Here is a 22,238-nt window from a genome sequence, read left to right on the forward strand (position 1 = left end):
TTCGATACTCTTATGGGGTTCAAGTCCCATTGCTACTACAGTCTGGATTGAAAACCACATCTCACCCTCCAGTAATACCCACTATACATCTTCCTAAACGGTTTGCTTGGAAGGAGCTCAATGGACCAGATAGATTCTCTCTCCATCCCTGAGGTACCATGGAGCCATAGTAAATAATTCAGAGTCCCCAAGGCACTCTGAAAGATGAAAAATGAAATTATTTTGAATCCCCGGGGGCTGCTGTACTTCTAGTTCAGAGGCTTTGCAAAAAGTGGGGAAAGATTCCTAGAAATTCTCATGGTTTTCCTCAAGTTTAAAGTGTCTGGGGACTTCCCTGGTGGTCTAGTGGTTAAGACTTCGCCTTCCAATGCAGGGGGTGTGGATTCGATCCCTGGTCAGGGAGCTAAGATCCCACATGTCTCGCAGTCAAAAAACCAAAACATAAAACAGAAGCAATATTGTAACAAATTCAGTAAAAACTTTAAAAATGGTCCATATCCAAAAAGCTTTTTAAAAAAATAAAACATGTATACACTGATGTGTATAAAATTGATGACTAATAAGGACCTGCAGTATAAAGAAAAAAAACTAATACTAAACTTTCTTTGGGTTATCTGTATGGAAATGTTAACATAAATGTTTCAGACATTACATGAAATTTCTAAAAATCTTATATGTTCTGGTATAATGTTATAAGTCATAATTCTAGTTATTACTTTAAAATGTATATCTCAGAAATAACTAAATTTCCTTGTCAATTGAATTATTATGAACTTTCAGCAAATCTTTAACCATGGCCATTTTTAAGTCTTTTGTCATTTACAGACAGTTCTGGGTGTACTCTGATGCTTTTGCAAAAATGTTCCTATAAAAGGGTTTCATCTTCAAGGAATTCATGGAAAAGACTCTGACAAGTACAGGTTTCTGGTAACTGACTATATTGCTGAACTGAATGAATAAGCATTTTCAGAACTCTAATGGAAAACTGATGAATTCATAAAAGTGCTAACAAAAGATCAAGATAAAAAAAATTAATTACATGGGACTGAGTGAACTGATGAGGATTATAATTTTTGTGACTTTCTGTTTGAATAATAAAAAAAAATCCCACAAGGACTCAGAGGCAAAAAATATACAAATCAATTTTCACTGCAAAGTAAAGGAGCTGTTACAGTGGAGGATTACTGGACTGAATGTCAATATTATGACAATAGTATGAGTGTGTTTCGTGTTTGGTAATTGCAGTCATTGTTGCTTTTGTTGTGGTCATCGTTTACAATGTTTGGTGCCAGTTTATTTATCTCTTGTAAAAATAAAATACAGTGTGTGTGTGTGTGTGTGAAAAAATAAATAAACTGATCTTGTCCACCAAAAAAAAAAAGTCAGTAGTTTCTAGGTATGGGAGGGATGAGTAGGCAGAGAGCAGAGGATATCCAGGGCATTGAAAATACTCTGTATGACATTATAATGATGGATATATGCCATTATACATTTGTTCAAACCCATAAAATGTACAACACCAAGAGTGAACCCTAATGTAAACTATGGACTTTGGGTGGTTATAACGTGTCAACATAGGTTCATCCTTGGTAAAAATTGTACCACGTTCATAGTGGATGAGGCTATGTACACATGGGGAAAAGGGGTATATGGGAAATCTCTGTACCTTCCTCTCAACTTGCTGTAAACCTAAAATTGCTCTAAAAAATTAAAGTCTTAATAAAAATAAATAAAATAAAGCGTCTGAATGTTACCAACGAATCCACCCATTTCTGGGATCCACAGTGGCTTAAAGGAGGGAGATTTGACATCAATCCAATCCTTGAGTTGTACTTTTCCTTGACTAGACAAGCTCAGGAGCAATTATCTTACCTCATCTGAAATACAACAATTTAAGAAGTCTCATCTGACAATTTATAAGCAGATATTGTAGTTGTCAGTCCCCTCTTCCTGCCTCTGAACCTGGACAGGTGGACAGAGCCCCAGGCAGTACCCTCACTGCACCAACCAAAGCCCAGCTGGGCACTGGACACCTTCGAAGCATCTGAACAACAGTCTTTTTCAGCAGGCCTCTCATTGCCAACCACACGAAGGCGAAGTGCAGGCACCGATGACTAATGAAACACTTTAACTGAGTTCAACACCATCAAGCCTCCGGTGGCCTCTTACTGCCAGTTCCGTGACACCCTCCCCTATTCAGCTGTGTTCAGAGTTCCAAGCCTCTCTGAGGCCACCAAACTGCTTCTTTCTGGACTGACAGCCCAGAGCGGCCCTGAATCAATGCTGTACGTGCAGCTTTTCCCAGTGTGCGTTAGAATGCTAGTTCAACTAAATGATACTAAATACTACTCCCCAAAGCACTGCATGATAAAAATAAGTCTGGGAAATGCTACAGTAAGCGAGTTGAAGGAACCAATACAATACACTGGTTAAGAAAACATGCTGAGGGGCTTCCCCGGTGGCACAGTGGTTGAGAGCTCGCCTGCCGATGCAGGGGACACGGGTTCGTGCCCCGGTCCGGGAAGATCCCACACGCCGCGGAGCGGCTGGGCCTGTGAGCCATGGCCGCTGAGCCTATGCATCCAGAGCCTGTGCTCCGCAATGGTAGAGGCCACAACGGTGAGAGGCCTGCGTACCGCAAAAAAAAAAAAAAAAAGAAAGAAAGAAAGAAAAGAAAACATGCTGAGGAGATGAGCACCTGGATTTGACTCCCAGCTCCATCATTTTACCAGCTGGGTGACCCTTGCCAAGACCACCAACAATCTATGCTTGACCCTCGTCCATGACATGGGGATAATGATAGAAACTACGTCATCATTCTGTAAGGATTCAACACAATGATGCATTTGAAGTGCTTAATAAAGGGTCTAGGACTTTATTACATGATTTTAAAGAGCCTTAAATATGCTAATATTTACTGTGATTCTCCAAGAAAGAAAGAGTATGTGTCATCTTTCTCAAGTTTATTTCATCATGTAATGTAACTCTTGTTTTACAAGACTATTTGCAGACCCAGGAGTCCTTGGATCCTATGTGGCAGACTTGCCATATGCTTGTCAGTGATGTGTGTACTGAGTCAGGCTGGAATGCCATCAACCTCAACATGTCCAACTCAACAAAACTATAATCACTCACATGAATGAATGTCGCAGATAAAAAATAAAAAGTGATGTTTAAAGATAACAGGTTGGTCAAAATCCTTAAGCACCATTCTGGGTCTTATTTCCAGTACTTAAGACTTGGCTTTGTATTCTAGCTGTGCCACTTTCTATCTACATCACCTTGGGCACATTACTCCACCTCTCTCAAAGGCACTGTTTTTCCATCTTTGAGATCAGGAAACTGCCAATCTCGGTTGTGATGATGACAAAATGAGATAATGATGGTCCAATATCTAGCACATTCTGGATAATCAATTTTGCCTCCCCTTTCACTGTGTCTCAGAAGTGTAAATTCAGGCTGAACGCTGTCATCATTTAAGGGGGGCCAGACCAACAGCCCCAGTTTCTAGCCCAAGGTTCTTCTGTGAATGGTGAAATCAAAACCACCAAATGAATTCATGCGCTCTTTGAAAAAAATACATCATCATGTTCTGAATGCTGGGAACAACTATGAAGCACTCCTACCTCTGGTTGGTTTGATCAAGATAAAACACTGAATATACAGTATCCAGAAAGATAGCAGTTATTCCATGTTCCCATAAGGCACTGAATATACAATACCCAGAAAGACATCAGTTATTCCATGTTCCCAAAGCTGAGAGCCAGGCACCCAGAATCAAATCAGGGCAGAACAAAAGGGGACAAATGGGCCAGCAGTGGTTATTTTCACTGTCCCCTTTAAACTCATCATGTGTACCTACTAACTGTTTCTGCAGAGCCAATTCTGCTAAACCGATGATGACTACGCAGCTCAGATTTTCAAGGACAGCTATTCTAGGATAATTTCTCATCCTACTGCCCAGTTAGCTACTAACCCATCCCAAGGATTCCACAATTTCAGGGACTAAACTCTACCTTCCAAACTAAGAACAACCCCTGAAGTCAGCCTAAAATTCTTTATCAGACTATATGTTCCCAAACTCTGACTTCAGAGGATGTGGCCACCACGGCCATAAGAAAATGAAATGTCCTTGGGGTGATTTGTGGAAAGCAATCTAATGCAGCTTCGGAAAGAAATCCTGTTTGGAAGATGTAATGCGTGGTCAAGGGGCTTTTTAGCTAGTTTCATCTCTTTGTCCTTGGATTCCTTTCGTCCTTTCAATTTGAAGAGCATCAATCATGATTCCTGAACTGGCCTGACTCCTTTAACAAAAGGAGCAACAACAATGCCAGTATGGTAAATGCATCCTCTGCACAGCCACCTAAGAACTCTCTCTAAAGCCGCCAGCTCAGCATGCCTCTCTCCTGCTTTTCAACACCTCACCAGCACCCCAACCCCAACAGAAGGGAATCACCAACTCCGTTAGCTATAGGGGCCCAGAGGTATCTCACATGACTGCAGTGGGTTGACAGTCTGAACTATTTTTCATGAAACAAGCAGCCCTTTAAGTTTCTTTAGTTTTCTTCTTCAAATAAAAACATGTGTACAAGAATTTCACTTTTCTAACTGTACATTAATAAAAAAATTTTTTTTGAAAAGACAGCAACCAACAGGGTCTCACAGTGATGGGGCGACAATCAGGGGAGCTAGGGACAGAGGCTATGTGAAGAATGCATGTCGTACTTCTCATGAGAAGCTAGAAAGCTGAGACTTTAGGCCAAATCTCCCAATTTTTTTAATGTTGGCAATAATTTCATGATTTTTTTTTATTTTAATGGAAAAAAAATACTATGGAGGCCAGTACAATGTGAGCCAAACAAGCTCATCTGCAAACCATCTCTAGGCCTGCACTTTCAACCTTTATCCCATAAGATAAACTCCATGCTCATCAACAAACCCTACAAGGCTGCCTCTCGTGGGGAGCCCACCAAGGTCACCACACCAGCTCTTTGCCATTCCTGCCCTGCAGGCTATACTCCAGCCCCAGGACCTCTGCACCTCCTAGCACATCCTGCATCTCCGTGCCATACCCATATTCTCGGGGATAAGACCCTCTACCTCTCAGGAAAGGCGATTACTGGCTAGAAGAACCTCATTCTGGTTGCTTCCAGATGAACTGATAACTTTTACAGCCAATTCACTCCTACCAAGCTATGAGTATCAGCAACCAATTCAATCCATTTAGGGTTGTGGGGGGAGGGGGGTTCCTAAACAATTTTTTTTTAAATACACCAAGTTCATTTGATCTATAAAAAATGTAACTGTTGTAGCTTCACACATTATGAAATTATTTTGATTTCCAAGGAACAGTTCTCATGGATGGGTAGACTTTCTTTGTATACAGCTGGTGCGCCATAAGTGATTTCTGACGAGAAATGATACGGCCTGTATAAACATCATGCTTTGTCATTTATGAAGCACTTCCCCTCACACTGCAAAAATGTCACAGCAGCTATTACTGTCAGCTTCTCATCCAGAGCCACTCCCTCACTGAGTCCTCTATTTATAACACTCCCTATACACCAGCCCTCAGTCTACTTCCTGAGCATGCCAAGCTGGTTTCTGCCACAGGACCTTTGTGCTTACCCTCTCCTATACCCGGGACACGCACCTTTCCAATTTTCTCATAGCTGGCTCGCTCTTAGGTTCAGTTCAAATGCCCCATCTTCATAAAGCTCCTCTGGCCTCTTTTCCACAGGCCTGTCACTCATCCCTGTTTTATTTTCTCTCGTGACATGTATAGTTAGGTTTATTTTTGTATTTACCATCTGACTCACCCCACTAGAATGCAAGGTCCCCAAGATCAGGTCCCTTGCGTGTCCTCTTCCCCACGGCAGAATCCACCAGTGCTCCTGCCCACAGATTACTGTCTGACACAGACTAGTATCTGAGGAATAATGAATGGATTCCAATTTGACAGATAAGTAAACCGAGGCATAGGGAGGGGCCTGCCCAGGGTCTCCTGGATAGTCACTGACAGAGCAGAGGCTTGAGCCCAGGCCTTCTAACTTCTGGCCCCGCATCCCTGCCAATGTACCACTCTGATCAATGGTCTGACAGTCTGGAATGCCTTCCACCCAGAACTTGGCAAGTCAGGGTGTTAAATCTTTCAGCAGTGACAAGGCCCATCTCTCCACATTTCTCTCCACAGAACCAAATGAGTAAACACCTATTACGCAGGCATGCAAGTGTTTCACAACTACTAATTCTAAAGGAAGTCAAAGATGACAGTTTAAATTCTCTAGGAGAATTCCACTGAAGCTGAATGATTTTACACATAAGTATTAATGCAATTGTGACTTTCTTACTAAGAAAGTAAGGGTTAATGGCTACACTTGCTGGTTTTCTGTTTCTCAAACACTATGCAATCCAAAATCTAATAAGCATATGTGCAAGCATGAGCAATTTGCCCAAAACGTTATACTCTCTTGCTATGATACTTCTCGTCCTCAATTAAGGTCAAAAGTCATCTGAGCAGCTTAATTTCTTCTGACAAAGATTTAAATTTTATTTAATTAGTATGTTACTGAAAAACCTCATTTTCCTAACATGCAATCCTTCCATTCACTTATTTCTATCTGAAAATGACTACTTTCTAATGCTGCAGCCTTTAAACTTTCCCTTGAAACTCTCTGCACTCTGTTAGGCATAAAGATAAAAATGATGGAAACCCAGATTCCAGGTGTCTTGTCTCCTAGCATTTAGAAGCATCTCTAGATGATGCATATTTAACTTTTAGCTGCTGTTTCCTTCTTCAAGAAGAAGCCTCCTTCCAGAAGTAGGTGATCCCATTTCCCAGAGAATATTTCCCATCCATTCTTACCCTTTTCAGCTTCTATTTTTGTTAACTGATTTAACTAAAAATTTGAGCAAAGCAAATTCAAGGGACTCTATACCATGTGACATGCAAACACAAGGATAAAAAAGGCATGTACCACCTCATCCTGCCTGCTCAGGGCACAGTACCTCCCAATAGCCCAAGCCAGAACCCTGGGCATCACCCTTGACCCCTCCCTCTCTGTTCCCCACCACATCTGACATAAAACCACAACCAGTTCACTCTACCTTCTAATTATCTTAATCAATTTCTCTTCATCTGCACCACCGTTATCTGACATAGTCCAGGTCTCCATCCTCTTATCTAGAGTCTAGATTCTGGACAACTGCAACAACCTCCTAACTGGCCTTCTGTCTCCAATTTTGCCTCCTCCACGCCATTCTCCCCTAAGCAGCCAGTGCGATTTTTCTAAAACACAAATCTAATCATGCTGCACCTGTACTTAAATCCCTTGCAGGACTCCTCATTGCCCTTGGAATAAAAGCTAAGCCCCTACGCATTGCTTAGAAAGCCATTCACAATCTAGCCTCTTGCCTGACTCTCTGGTTCACTTCTGGCCATGCCCCTTCTTCCCTACCTAATGCTCTGACCACTCTCCAACAACACGGCATTTTTCTTCAGTTATTTTAAGGCACCATGATCACTCTCATCTCTCGCCCCTTTGCTCATGCTGCGTCCAGAACCCTCTTCCATTCACCATCTTCTGGCTGATTTCTACTCATTCTACTTTGCCTCTTAAGCAGAACCCTCAGTAAGAAGGCTTTCCAACTTCTTTTGGGAAAGTCAAGGTACCCTGCTCTGTGCTCCCTGTATTCCTCTTATCAGGGCACTAACCATACTTTGTGGTGTTTCATCCACTGACTATCTCCATCCCTGTATGTTTCACAATTGTACAGCAGTATCTAGCACCACACATGCTATTTGATAGATTTGCATTAATATTTCCTGAATGTTGTTGATGAGGGAGCTTACAGTCTAAAAGGAACACAGCTCTAAATCTAGAGCCTCCCCATATTTGTTTGGAAAGTGAAGACCTATTTGTATACTTTGAAAGCAGCATAGAGAGATCTGCATTTGGACAAGATTCCAATTTGAACTTGCTTCTTTCCTTCCCAAATGTAAGCAATTTAACAACTGAAGTCACCTACTTCTTTTTTTAATATAAGGCTTATACTATATATCCTTGAGGAAAGAATTAAACTTAAGTTTATATAAGAAGTTTAATTTCTAAAAATGTACTGTTAATCACCCATGAGAAAAGCTTTTTATTGGGCTAGGTTCAAACCATGTAATACTATTCTGGAATTTCTTCCACCTCCTATCCCTCCATTCTGACATCTTCAATAAATCGTCTGAAAGTGCAAAATAATTTACATATTAGCTTAAATCATCCATAATTAGGAAGTTAAATCTGCTGCTTAGAAATCACTGAATGCATTCCATTAGGACAACCACTATTTTTAGATTATGTATAACAATCTCTTGATGTGAAAACCTAATTACTATTTCAAATGATGAGAAATTCCCAATATCTACCTTTTTCACTTCTGAAGAATCTGAGACGGTATGAGGAAATATCTACAAACAAACATGAGGAGAGGAGGGCTTCCCTGGTGGCACAGTGGTTGAGAGTCCGCCTGCCAATGCAGGGGACACGGGTTCGTACCCTGGTCTGGGAAGATCCCACATGCTGCGGAGCGGCTGGGCCGGTGAGCTGTGGCCGCTGAGCCTGCGCGTCCGGAGCTTATGCTTCACAACGGGAGAGGCCACAGCAGTGAGAGGCCCGCGTACCGCAAACACACACACACACACACACACACAAAAACACATGAGGAGAGGAAGGGAAATGAGATTTGGTGAGTGCCTTGAAAAATGAGACGCTTGAGGAACTATTCACCTAAGTGCTTCTATTGAATCCTCCCAGTAACCCCATGACACAATAATCATTAACTTCACTTTCCATGAAAGGACGCCAAGTTTGAGGTAAATTAAAAGCTGCAAAATCTCACCTGCCTGGTAATTGATAGAGCCAGGAATTGAACCCACGTCTATCTGGCATCAAAGTAGAAAGTAGTTCTTTCCACCACAAGAACTCCGAAAACTGAAGAGTATCTTCCGAAATACAAAACTTTTTAAAAGAGGAGATGCCTTCTTAGCGAGCGAAAAATGTCCTCTTCATCTCCTCACAGAAGTGTTCCACAGGAAGCTTTTTCTTAGACTCCTAGCTTCCAGCTTCCTAGCTAATTATGCTTAGACTTAATTTTATCTATAATTTAGGAATAAAATTGAGAAACAGAAGATTTACCATTATCTTATAGAGTTGCGTATACTGGCAGAAAGTTTGATTAGATTTAATCTATGTTAATTAAGCTTTCCATTTTAACAAAGCTCCGTATTAACACACTTGAACCAGGAAAAATAAACATTAAATCTGCAATGCTATTAAGATAGCTCAGCGAGACAGATTCATCTTCGTTGCTCCTCCAATGTGCTCTATGGGTACAGTAAACAAAAAATAAAATAAAAATCCATCAACTTAGAAATATAGATGAGAATTAATAACAGAGTGCCCATTCCATTAGAAGAGTCTATTTCAATTGCTACCTCCAGGTATGTTTTCAATTGCCTTTATATTTAAGTTTTCCATTTCATTTTATCTATTCACTCAAGGTATTCATAGAAACTCAACTGGCTCAGTTACCTAGGGAGTTTCTAGATATTGTTATGCCAAGAAATTCGCTCCTGGTTTAAGGAATCACCTCCCAAATGATCCACCTCTGGCTGCTGGAACCCCACGAGGGAGAGAGATGCCTGCCTTTAGCTGAAGGAAACTCAGCCACTGAATGAACTCTTCGGCCATTAATTCAATAATGGCCTTACCTGAGAATAGTTGAAAGCCTAGCAGAAATTAGAAACAGTGATTTCCAAAACAGTTAATGCAGGTTTTCTGGATGACAGCTTTAGAAAAGGCAGCGGATGATGACTTCTCGTGGTGCACATGAGGGAAAGTGTTCAGATCCAGAATGTGGTTTCCCCATTGTGCTTCATCACCAAAGATGACTTTTTTTTTTTTGCTGTACGCGGGCCTCTCCCGTTGTGAAGCACAGGCTCCGGACGCGCAGGCTCAGCGGCCATGGCTCACGGGCCCAGCCGCTCCGTGGCATGTGGGATCTTCCCGGACCCGTGTCCCCTGCATCGGCAGGCGGACTCCCAACCACTGCACCACCAGGGAAGCCCCAAAGGTGACTTTTGACTGGAAATTGAACACTACCTGAAGATTGGGGTGATAGATACTGTTTTTCTTTAACCAGTGAACTAGAGTCAAGTGGCTGTTTGCTTCTCTGGCCACTCCTCCATATCCTCTTTCCCCTCAGCATCAAATTTCCACGTTAACAACACCATCATGGCTTTTTGTTTTTTAAATTATGTGCCAAGAACTATGGTAGATGTTTTGCAAATACCTCTAATCCTATACAAAAATCCCAAGGAATTATTCGTTTCAGTCTCCAGATACCAACACCTTTGCCCTTTTCACTGTCTGGTGCTGCCTCCCACATAGAGTACATCCAGGCCAGTACTATTCCTGGCACAATATATTCCATGTGAACCTTTGAAATCAGCCATGAAATTTCTGAGCAGCCCTAACCAGAGCTGGAGAAAATGAATCATCTATTCACTTAATAGTTGCTTAGTACATACTATGTACCTCAGAGTACCACCTGGAAAAAGCCCCTATATGATGCAGTCTCTTACCCATGTTACATTCATGTATTTGGGCACAGACTACATCCCAGACAATCAAAACAGAGACTGCCTCGTTATTCCAATATCCAGGTTTTCTCATCCTTGGCACACTGCTAGATCAAATTTCCCAGTATTAGTCAATAAAATGCAGTACAGGCAATGCATGACATTTCCAGGCTTAGCCCTTAAACCTATCCAAGGAGGATATGACAAAAGTCTACTCATAATAGAAGCTATTAATCTCTCTCTCAGAATGTCATAGTTCAAGTTCATAAATCAAAACACAGAGAAGTTGAATAACACAACTGTTACACATAAAGTTCTATCTTTATACACACAAAAACTGCCCATCTTTTTAAAATGTTCCCCCTCAAAAAATGAAAATATTGAGCAGGTACAGGTACCAGAGAGGTTTTCCATCTCATATCTTATAGCACATATTTTACATGTTCAGTTAACAATAAAACCAGGAGTCACCCATTAAGTATTTTTTAATTTAATCACTTTGAAATTTTTAAGACTCCTCTAACTTGGATCAAAGAGGAAGTTAACTGAAATTAAGAATTATAGAAAAGTACAGAAAAGGAAAACTGTATATAGCAGTATCAGTGGGCTATATTCAGTGGTACTCATAAGAAAACAAAGCCTTCAGTGATTTTACTTGTAAACAGAAAATACTGAAAACAAATGAACTAAACATCCAAGAAGCTAGTAAAAATACCAAAGTGATCTAGAAAGAGGTAAGAAGCAGAAATCAATGAATTTAAAGTGAAAAACAGTAGACTTGATCAATAAAACTTAAGAACTGCTTCATTAAAAAGGCCAATAAATTACACAACCCATGATAAGCTTGACCAAGAAGGAAACACATTATTCCACATTTACAAATTAATGAAGATATAATCACAAATACAAAAATTTTATTAAGAATATAATGTCCAACTATTTGCCCCAAAAAAGGGGGCGATCTCAATGAAATATATGATTTCAACAAAATGTAAATTGGTCCACAGAAGAGCTTAAAATTAATTAAATAGAACAATACCATAAAGAGATGGAAAATGAACATTTTCAGTAATAAAAGAGTTCCCAGCCTCCCCAGACACAAATTATCAGCCCACATTATTTTCAGGCTAATTCTATCAGAATCATTTATAAAAGAGGTATTGGCTATATATTTAAATGAGTCTAGAGCATAAAATTCAAAAAGCCTTGAATTAAATCACGTACACAGGAAAACCTATTGTATCTCACTTATGAGTTAAAAAGTGTTTAATGAGTTTAAGGTAAAATATTTAGAACAATGCCTCACATTTATCAATGCTCCCAGTAATTAGTTATTATTACTATTTTTATTAATATTACTATTATTAATATTGATGCAAAAATCCTAAACATTACTAAATATAAATTTAAGGATTTCAGAAATAGTTCAACATTATGGACTCTATTAATGTAATTAATGTTAATAAATGAAAGGGAAAAAACACATAATTATCTCAAAAGGTACCCTGAAGGGGGTGTTTAATAAAATGTAACAGCTGTTCATGGTTCTTTGGCCTTTTAAACAGGAAGAAAACTAAATTTCCTTTACATAATGACTATAGTCTTCAACAAACGGTGCTGGGACAACTGGCTATCCACATGCAAAAAAATGAAGTCAGACCCCATCTCACACCATATTAAAAAAATTGACTCAAAATATATCAAAGATCTAAATATAAGAACTAAACCTATAAAACTTTTTAAAGAAATCATATGGAATAAATCTTCAGTCTCAGGATTAGGCAATAAAAGAAAAACTGGACATCAAATTTAACAACTTTTGTGCCTCAAAGAACACCATGAAGAAAGTGATAGAATCTACAGGATGGGGAAAAAAATTCTGTAAATCACATCTGATAAGGGATTTGTATCTATAAAATAACTATTACCAAATCATAAAGACACACAACCCAATTAAAAATGGACAAATGATCTGAATAAACATTTTTCCAAAGAGGATATATAGCAGCCAATAAACACATGAAAAGATACTCAACATTATTTGCCATTAGGAAAATCTAAATCAAAAGCATAGTGCAATATCACTTCACACCTACTAGGATGGCTATAATCAAAAAGAAAGATAGTAACTAGCTTTTAACAAGGATCGAGAGAATTTGGAACCCTCATACACTGCTGGTGGGACGTAAAATGGTTCAGGCACTTGGAAAAAAAACAGTCTGACAACTGCACAAACAGTTAAACATAGTGACCTCTTGATTCAGCAAGTCTACTCCTAGTTAAATACCCAATAAAAATATATGTCCACACAAAAATTTATACAAGAAAGCTTATAGCAGCATTATTCATAATAGCCAAAAAAGTGGAAACAACTCCAGTGTCCCATCAATCGATGAATGGACAAATAAAAGGTGGTATGTCCAAACAATGTAATGTTATTCTGCAATTGGGGAATTCCCTGGCAGTCCAGTGGTTAAGACTCTGCACTCTCACTGCCAAAGGCGCAGGTTCAGTCCCTGGTTGGGCAACTAAGATCCCACAAGCCACAACGTGTGGCCAAAAAAGAAAAGAAAAGAAAAGAAAAGAAAAGAAAAGAAAAGAAAAGAAAAGAAAAGAAAAGAACTACTGACATATACTACCAACACGAAAGAACTTTGAAAACATTCTAAATAAAAGAAGCCAGCTAGCTACAAAGGGCCACCTTGTATGATTCCATTTAGGCAAATCCACAGAGACAGAAAGTAGATTAGTGATTGCCTAAGGCTGGGGAACCCTTGGGGAGATGGGGGAGTGATAGCTAAGAGGTGGGGGATTTCTTCGAGGGGTAATGAAAACTTGTAAAATTGATTGTGTTGATAAATGCACAACTCTGAATATACTAAAAAAACAATGTGAAAACAAAATCCGCTAGGAATCTAATAGTGCCCATCATATCCTATTTGTAGCAAACGCATATTTAATTCACCTTGATCGTGAGAGGTGCAATGAGTATCACACAGGAGAGAATCAAAAGAAAAACCTGGGTGTCTGACTTCCCAGTCAACAGTCTACCAGATCCTTAACAGATTCCAGTTTATCAATCCAGTCTATCAAATCCCTGGATCCTCTGCTATTGAATAGAGAAGAGCCCCATCATTTCTATACCTGGTCAAATGTGCATGCCAAATGTCTACAAAGGCAATTTGCTTCTCTAGACACTGTTACCCTGGAAAACAAAAAGAAATCTGAAAATGACTAAAGATTCTCACATATTACAGATGGGAACATCTTTTGTATTATAAAAAGCCTAATTCCTAAACATATATTCCCCTCTACTTCTTGCATGCTGAGAGCCTCCTTAACTAGATGTTAATCTCCTTAAGCATGGAACCAGATCTTTACTACCCACAGCCAAGTACATTACAGATTCAGAGTTAATCCTTTATAGCTTGCCTTGATTAGACTAAACAAACATGGAGGAAGGCACCATAGAATTCAGAAGTGGAGGGGAACTTATTTTCTACTTCTTTATATCTATTTTGTTTGAGTCAAGACCTGAGGTTTTCCTATTACAATGAAAAATGGTCAGATGATTTCCATTCAATGATCCTCAAGTTCTATTAGAATCCTGCCAGGGAAGTAAGAGAAGGTGGCCTCAGATGACTCTCCTGGCAACACAAAAGGCTTTTCAAAACGTTTCTTAAAGTAAGATATAGATTTTTTTTAGATTCCAAAAGAGAAACCCATAAAATAGAGTTTCAAGACAGGATTAGACAAAGAGAAGAAATACATATTTGTTAAGAGCTGTGCACTTAACATGCACTATCTTTTTTCACCCTCACGGCCGTCCTGCAAAGCAGATTATTATCCCCATTTACAGATAAAGATATTGAGCTTCCAAGATATTAAACAGCAGGTTCTGCAAAGCTAGAAGTCAGACTCCAGCCTCTATCATGTCTGACGCTGAAGCCACTGCTCTACTATATCGGTTGCCATTCCACTCACTTCTCACCTGCTTTTGGAAGTTCTCTGCTTCCACTGAGAAGCATTTGAAGATGCCCCACACTCTATTCGTGGACATTTGTATGGCCCTCATACTGAGGAGGCCCTCACACCCAACCCACAAAGCCAGTGGGGCAAGGACATGACCTTCCTATGCCTGTGAAGCTGAGGCTGACTTGACGTCTCCACCCTTGGGCAATAAGAACCTGCGCTTTCTCCCAGCCTACAGAACATGTGGACCCTAACCCATGCCTGCTCACCAACACATATGCCAGCTCACTTTTGCCAGGATGGCCCAGAAACAACTAGCTCACTGTGCTGACTGCATCCCCACAGCAGGGTCAGGGTCCATTACATCCCTTGGAGGCTGAGGGCAAACTTAACCACTGGAAAGAGCCAAAACTGTTGATCATCACCTCTGTTGAAAATGTACATGGAAAGATCCTTTGCTCCAGCCAATGGTCTGTTCTCTGCACCTCTCCCCACAACCAAAAAAAAAAAAAAAAAAAAAAAATGCATTTCCTTAATTTCTTCCCTGTGTGACTGCCCACACTGTTCTCCCTGCTTCTATACCCTTCTCTTTCCCTTGACTGCAGAAGTCTACCTGTTCAGGAGTCTCCCTTCTATGTGGTCTTCCTTAACCACCAATTTAATGTACTCAACTCTGAACTTAACACCTTTATATCATTTTTGCCTCAGTTTACCTATCTAGGTTGATATATCAAAAAGTAGTAAAAGGGAAGGTTTATCTGAACTCTGGTTCCCCAGTACTGACCCTGACGAGAATTTGAGAGCAAGTGATTTCCTAAGGAAGTGCTCCCAGGAGAGGGAGAGAGGGAGAGAGGGGGAGAGGGGGAGAGGGGGAGAGGGGGAGAGGGGGAGAGGGGGAGAGGGGGAGAGGGGGAGAGGGGGAGAGGGGGAGAGGGGGAGAGGGGGAGAGAGGGAGAGAGGGAGAGAGGGAGAGAGGGAGAGAGGGAGAGAGGGAGGGAGGGAGGTCCCAGCCTCAGCCTGATCCCTGGTTGCTCTGGGGGATGAATGAAGCCTCAGAGCCTGACTGGCCTCCGGACGTCGAAGGCCAGGGAACTAGGCTTCCATACTCCCACACTCATGAGTCAATCATTGACTCCAGGCTGCCTGGGGAGGAAATGAACTCCTAGACACTTCCGCTCTCAGTATAGTAGGGTGAAGGGGCTATAGAGGCTGAGGGTCAGTGCTCTGAGGCAAGTTGTAAGGTGCCAACCTTCAGAAGCAAAGCCCATAGAAGCCAGGTGAAGGGCACACAGAACCTACACAAGAGATGTGAGGGGGTCAGGGGAGAGCACCACCGTGTCTGCTGCAAGGTCAAGGTAGGGCTGGCTTCGTGGGCATGTGACCAGTGCATCTGCACAGGATCCTGCCCTCAGGAGGGACCCACACTTGGGGTTTAATGCTCTGCAGTCACCATCTTGAAATTCTCAGTAATTTTACCTTTGACTTTGTGTTTTGTCAGTGAAGTCCGATGGGACAGTGGAGCATGCACTGGGCCCTTGGAGCCTCCATTCATGTGCAGCTCCCTCCCACCACCTACCACCTCCCTGGGACCAGTTCTCAGCCACTGGCTTGGTTGCTCCTGGTGCCCAGGGCCCACCTGTCTTTCCCCAGTTGCCACCCTCTGCTTAGGCAGTGACTGTTCTGTGGGCTTGGGGGGGCCAGTGTTCTGCCACTGCTGTCCACCCCTGGTGGGGGAGGGAGGGGTACAGGGGTTAAGTTTGGGGAGCCACATAATTTTGAAGTTAGCTACACACTGCCTAGTAACTCCAGTCTATTACTTCTCTATTAATAGCTCTTTTTTATTCTTTATTTTATGTGCTCATGCCTTGCTTCCCACATTGTCAAACTGTTAGATTTTGTTTCTTTCACTTTCCCACAAAAACTGGCATAGCACTTAGAACAGAGGAGGTGCTTCTTAAGTATTTTCAATGGATTAATATAAAATTGGTAGTCAATTAAAATTGGCTGGGAGACTCCCCTGGTGGTGCAGTGGTTAAGAATCTGCCCGCCAATGAAGGAACACGGGTTCAATACCTGGTCCAGGAAGATCCCACATGTCACAGAGCAACTAAGCCCGTGCGCCACAACTACTGAACCTGCGTGCCGCAACTACTGAGCCCACGTGCTGCAACTACTGAAGCCCGTGCACTTAGAGCCCGTGCTCCACAACAAGAGAAGCCACCACAATGAGAAGCCCGCGCACCGCAACAAAGAGTAGCCCCTGCTCGCTGCAACTAGAGAAAAGCCCGCGCGCAGCAACAAAGACCCAACGCAGTCAAAAATAAATAAATAAAAATAAAATTGGCTGGGAGGTTCCAGTTCAGGATGGTGATAAAGGTAGATCCTGAGTGAACCTCGCCCTCCACACTAAGTCTACAGCTACCTATGGAACATTTTCCTCTGGAAAAAACCTAAAGGCTGGCTGAGCACATGGGGCAAATGAGGGGAAAAAAAAAAAAAACCTGCATCGAAGCAGATAGGATAAGGTGAGATATAATCTCACTGTAAACCCCAGCCCCAGTTCGGGACCCAGAGCCAGTAGGGAACTTAAAACCCAGAGCTTCTCCTTAAGGAGCAAAGAGTTTGAACCCCACATCAGGCACCCCAACTCTTAACACCTGCACCTAAGAGACAATCCTCCACAACGTCTAGCTGCGAAAACCAAAGGCGCTCGTGTCCACAAGACCCACAATGCTGTAATGACCTGAGAAAAGAGCTCACACACTGGGACTCACCCAGCTCGGGGCCCAGATCAGAGGAAGCCTCTGGTGCCCAGACTTCAAGTGAAAGAAGCTCATTTGCTTATAATAAAGCACTGGCCTGAGGGGCAGGCATCTAATCTAACACACACATCCAGGAACCTGCTGGAACACTCTCCAGAAGGAAGACTGGCAGCCATGCCATCTTGACGTTCTCCCTCTGCAAACTCCAGAGGATCTCTCTCAGAAGGGAGCTTTTATACCATCCGGTGCCCTGGTTTTTACAGCTGCCACCCAAGGGACACCCTTGATTGCCTGGCTCTGGAGCCCAGCTCCTGGGTCCCATGGGACCGAAACAGTCGAAGAGACAGTCCTTGGCAGGCTATCACCCCCAGGGCACTACACAGACAGCAGACTGAAATACCGCGAGTCTCTCTGAGAAAGAGATCTGTTCGCTTGTCCAGGAGCTTTGGTCTGGGGAGAAGGCTTCCAGCACACTTACAGAGGCCACCAGAGGGGCTCTCAGGGAATGGAGGTTCGTGGACACAATCTTTCCCCTCACCCTCTGCTTTGCCACAGCTCACCAGCATATCGCAGCAAGGACCTTATACCCTTGTCTTAGATCATCTCATAATCATTACTTTGAACTCCCACATAGAGAGATCTTTCTCAAACTTAAAACCATTATGTAGTTTCCCATCATCTACGGGGACTTGAGTCCAAGTTTTGCAACACAGCATCAGAGCTTTGGAATGATCTGGTTTCCGCCTGCCTCTGTAATACCACCTATCTCTGCCTGCCTCAAACACCTCAGCCCCTGCCCCACACACTTCATGTGTCATCAACTTACCCACTTACCTGTTCCTTCCCCAAATCCTCACAACCTCTTCCTTGAACATTGTTCTTCCTGTTCCTTACTCCTTCCCATTCAGCCTGTCAAACATCTATTCACCTGATTTCCTTATACAGTCATCTTTTCTGAACCCTTTCTTGGCTTTACTACAAAGCTTAGCACAATTGCCTACTACCTTTATTCCCTAAACACAAGCTTCCAGCACTGCATCTACAATTCTTCGTGACATTCATTTGTCCATATTCCCTACTAGCTTGTGTGATGTGATCCTTAGAATAAACATTCTGTATTATTCACCTTAATATTCCCAGCGTCAAACACAGTTCCTGCATAAAATAAACACAATGAAGGCTTATTGGAGGTTGTTGGCAAATATAACTTGCTTGATGGCCTAAATCTGGTGGATAGCATGTGGTTTTATATGAGCAAAGTCTACCAGGAGATAGAAAATAGGTGAGAAAGACATCTTCAGGCAAAGTAAGTCCATGAATGTGTTCAACAGTCACAAGGCTTCAGCAAGCTGAACATTTTCCTGGAGCTCCACCCTCTAAATTCCAAGGCATTTTGTATAGCCCATGAATGCCAGGTAGATTTTTGAGAAGTAGAAAGCTCTTTCTTACCTGCGTTCCAGTTCTCGAATGGACAGTATCACTCCTGAACTGGATGGCTTCTGCTGTACCGTGGCCAGAAAGGTGAAGTCGCTCTTATTCCGGAACAGCTGAATTAATTTCTCACTCACATGAGGGGCTGCGTGGATCTCTCTTTCTATATCTAGGAGTCAAGAAGGAAGAGCAGGAGAAACAGAAGGGAGAAAGAAGAGGAAATGGAGGAGGAGAAGAGGAAGGAAAGAAGAAATACAGATGGGAAAAGAGGAGAGGGAATATGAGAAGGAAAAGGAGAAAAGATGCACAGTTAAAAATGCCTTGTCCAGAGGATCCATGGTACGTTCTCCCTTTTCCCCTCTTGTCAGTAGTTTTCCATTTTCAGGCACCACCCACCACTCCACACGGCTGCACGCATTCAAGGCAAAGCCTGGAAATGCCGTCTCAGCCATCGTGCCTCCTTGTCACTTTGACAAGTTCACAATTGGCCAGCCGGTGATTTTCTGACAGGCATTGTGATGGGACACGGAGCAATTTGGCCAGCTGCAAACAGATGAAGCTGCTGAAAATAAGGTGAGAGGCAGTCTGATAAATGGGGTCCAAAATTCAGAGAATCCTGAGTCTAATAGGATCCAGTGCCACTCAGCAGTCTCTAATTTCCCTTTTCCCATGGCCTCAGCTTCTTTCTCTCCACAATGCATCTAGGGAAACCTGTCTTTGCCTTGTACCCAGAAGAGATTTACTAGAGCTAATAATGCCAGACAACTCTGCTTTTGCTTAAAGGATAAATACAAGGCATACTCATGATCCATCAGCGTGCCTGGAATTCCTCTGTAAACATGCAGTGGATGACTGTCCTCATGAAATGTTTATTAAAGTTGAGGCCAATTCAGCAGGCCTAGAGGTGTGCGAGTCCAGCTAATCCTGCTACTGGACAGAAATCTTTCTTTCTACAACATCCGCGTAATGAGAGACATCCCTCATTTCAGGCTCACCCTTGTCATGATAAACTGGACATTACATCACTATTTTACACTATATTTTCTGGCAGCAGAAAGTGGGTACGAAGGGAGCTGAATTAGAGAAAACTATTCAGAGGATGACAAATGAGCACCAAAGACGTGTTTGGTGGCCTTCTCTCATGCCCTGACCACGTCCTCTGACGGTATGGTAACTACTTGGGTATTTCTCCAGGACTGCCCAAGGAAGCTTTGAAAAACATAGAACTGCATTATTTACAATAGCCAAGATACAGAAACAACCTAAGTGTCCATTAACAGATGAATGGATAAAGAAGCTGTGGTATATATATACCATGGAATCCTACTCAGCCATAAAAAAGAATGAAATAATGCCATTTGCAGCAACATAGACGGACTTGCAGGGCATTATGCTAAATTAAAATAAGTCAGACAAAGACAAATATTGTATGATATCACTTATATGTGGAATCTAAAAAAAAAACAAACTAGTGAATATAACCAAAAAGAAGCAGACTCACAGATACAGAGAACAAACTAGTGGTTACAAGTGGGGCGTACATAGGGGTGGGGCAGGGGGAGGTACAAGCTACTGAGCATAAGACGGGCTCAAGGATGTATTGTACGACACAGAGACTAGAGCCAATATTTTGTAATAACTGTAAATGGAAAGTAACCTTTAAAATTGTATTAAAAAAATTTTTTTAAAGAAAAACACAGAACTGTAAAGGCTGCATGGCCCAAGCAACATCACAGACTTGTGTTCAGACCTTGAAGAACCTCATCCTGAAGAGCGGTTTTTAACAAAAAGAAATCCTTGAATTCTTGACCTCAGGCCTCAGTCTTCTCATCTGTAAAATGAGGGGGTTGGACTAGGTGATTTCTCAGGGCCTCCCCAGCTTTATCTCCTATAATTCTATACATTGCTGTTTCAAGTTTGCAGCACAGAACACCAGTCTTCCAGCTGTTCAAGTCTAGGCTACGGACAGTGGGAAGCAAGGTTGGTCCTCTTCCAAGGAGGGACCCAACCCAAGAACACTGTACCCACAGAAAACCTACCTCAATGACATTTGCCTTTCTGCCCAAAGAAAGGGCACTACTTTCACTACTTTACTACTAAGTGGCATGCTGTCAGCTTTTGTCCAGGGCTGAGATAAGAGACAGCCACTTAGGGAATGCTTTTATGCCTTCTACAGAATCCTAGCTGAAGACTCTCCAGGATGATATTCAAAACCAATTAAATGTATGAACAGATCACTTTGTAAACTAGAGATCACTAGGCAATGTTTGTTAATTTTTATTATTACTACTACTGGGCAAAGAGCCTCATAATATATTTCACCTAGAATTTAGTGCCAGGAAAAAAACACTTGGTTCTTGAGATTAACTTTGTTGTTTACCTTTTTTTTTTTCCTTTTTGCTACTTCCTACTTTACCCATCAATTAGAAATCAACTGATTGTTGGTGGCTGCCCAGGGAGCTCATTAGAGGATTCCGAAGCTTAGGCCCAATGCAAAGAGGGCCATGACTGATCAGCAATGCCTACTAGGGGAGTTAAGAATATCAGATCAGTTATGGGTATCCTCACCTCTCATTCAATTCTCCCTGGGGGAATATCATCAGGCCAGATGGCCAATGACCCCCAAACCTATATCTGCAACCTCAACCTCTCCCTTAAGTAACAGACTCATATATGCAGTATCCTCCTGAATATCTCCATATTCAGTATCTGAATATCTAACACCAAGTTGTATTCGCCCACTGAGCTCTTGTTCTCTCCCCCAACCCTCTCTTATCTCCTAGAGTTCCCAGTCTTAGTAAATGGAACCACCCACTTCCTCAGGCCAAAAACCTAGAAATTGTCCTCAATTTTTTCTTATCCTACACACTCCGTATTCAATCCGAGAGCATGTCATGAGGGCTCCCATGTCTGGCATCTGTCCATTTCTTCCCATCTCTACTCTTCAAACTCTTGTCCAAGCTGCCATCATCTCTCCAACTGCATCCTCACTGGTCTCCGTGTTACCTTCCCTTCTCCATCCTCCATACAGCAGCCCAAGTGCCCTTCTTGAGGCAGAAATCAGGATCATTTCCATCTCTTGCCTAAAACCGTCCAGTGGCTTCCCATCACTCCCAGGATAAAATCAGGCTCTTCCGCATGGCCTGCACGGTCACATACAAATTGCCTCTTGCCTACCTCTCCCTTCTCCTCCAGTTCTCACTGCAAATGCAACCTCCTGGTCACTCCCTCCAACAGGGCCCCCATTAATGTCTAAAATGCCACTTTGGTGACTTCCTTCATACCACTTATCATAGTATATGTATTGTAATCAATTATTTCCTTGTATCACTTACCATAATCTTGTTTCATGTCCCTTACCTTATTTCCTTTCTTTCCCCACTAGAATGAAATAGCTCTACCTAGTCAATTTTCAAGAAACACTAAAAATGCTAATGTGATGA

General features: G+C 42.0%; 1 protein-coding gene across 1 annotated transcript in view; it reads right to left on the reverse strand.

Annotated features, from left to right (window-relative positions):
• Positions 1-22,238, reverse strand: part of NELL1 (neural EGFL like 1) — a gene marked incomplete at both ends in the record, with an annotated part of 833,612 nt that overhangs the window by 734,786 nt on the left and 76,588 nt on the right. The window contains one exon of the mRNA XM_081240682.1: positions 18,814-18,964. Coding sequence (XP_081096808.1) covers positions 18,814-18,964 — 151 coding nt within the window. The remainder of the gene's footprint in view (positions 1-18,813; positions 18,965-22,238) is intronic.

Source organism: Mesoplodon bidens, assembly GCF_964165515.1.
Source record: "Mesoplodon bidens genome assembly, chromosome: 7".
NCBI classification, from domain to species: domain Eukaryota; kingdom Metazoa; phylum Chordata; class Mammalia; order Artiodactyla; family Ziphiidae; genus Mesoplodon; species Mesoplodon bidens.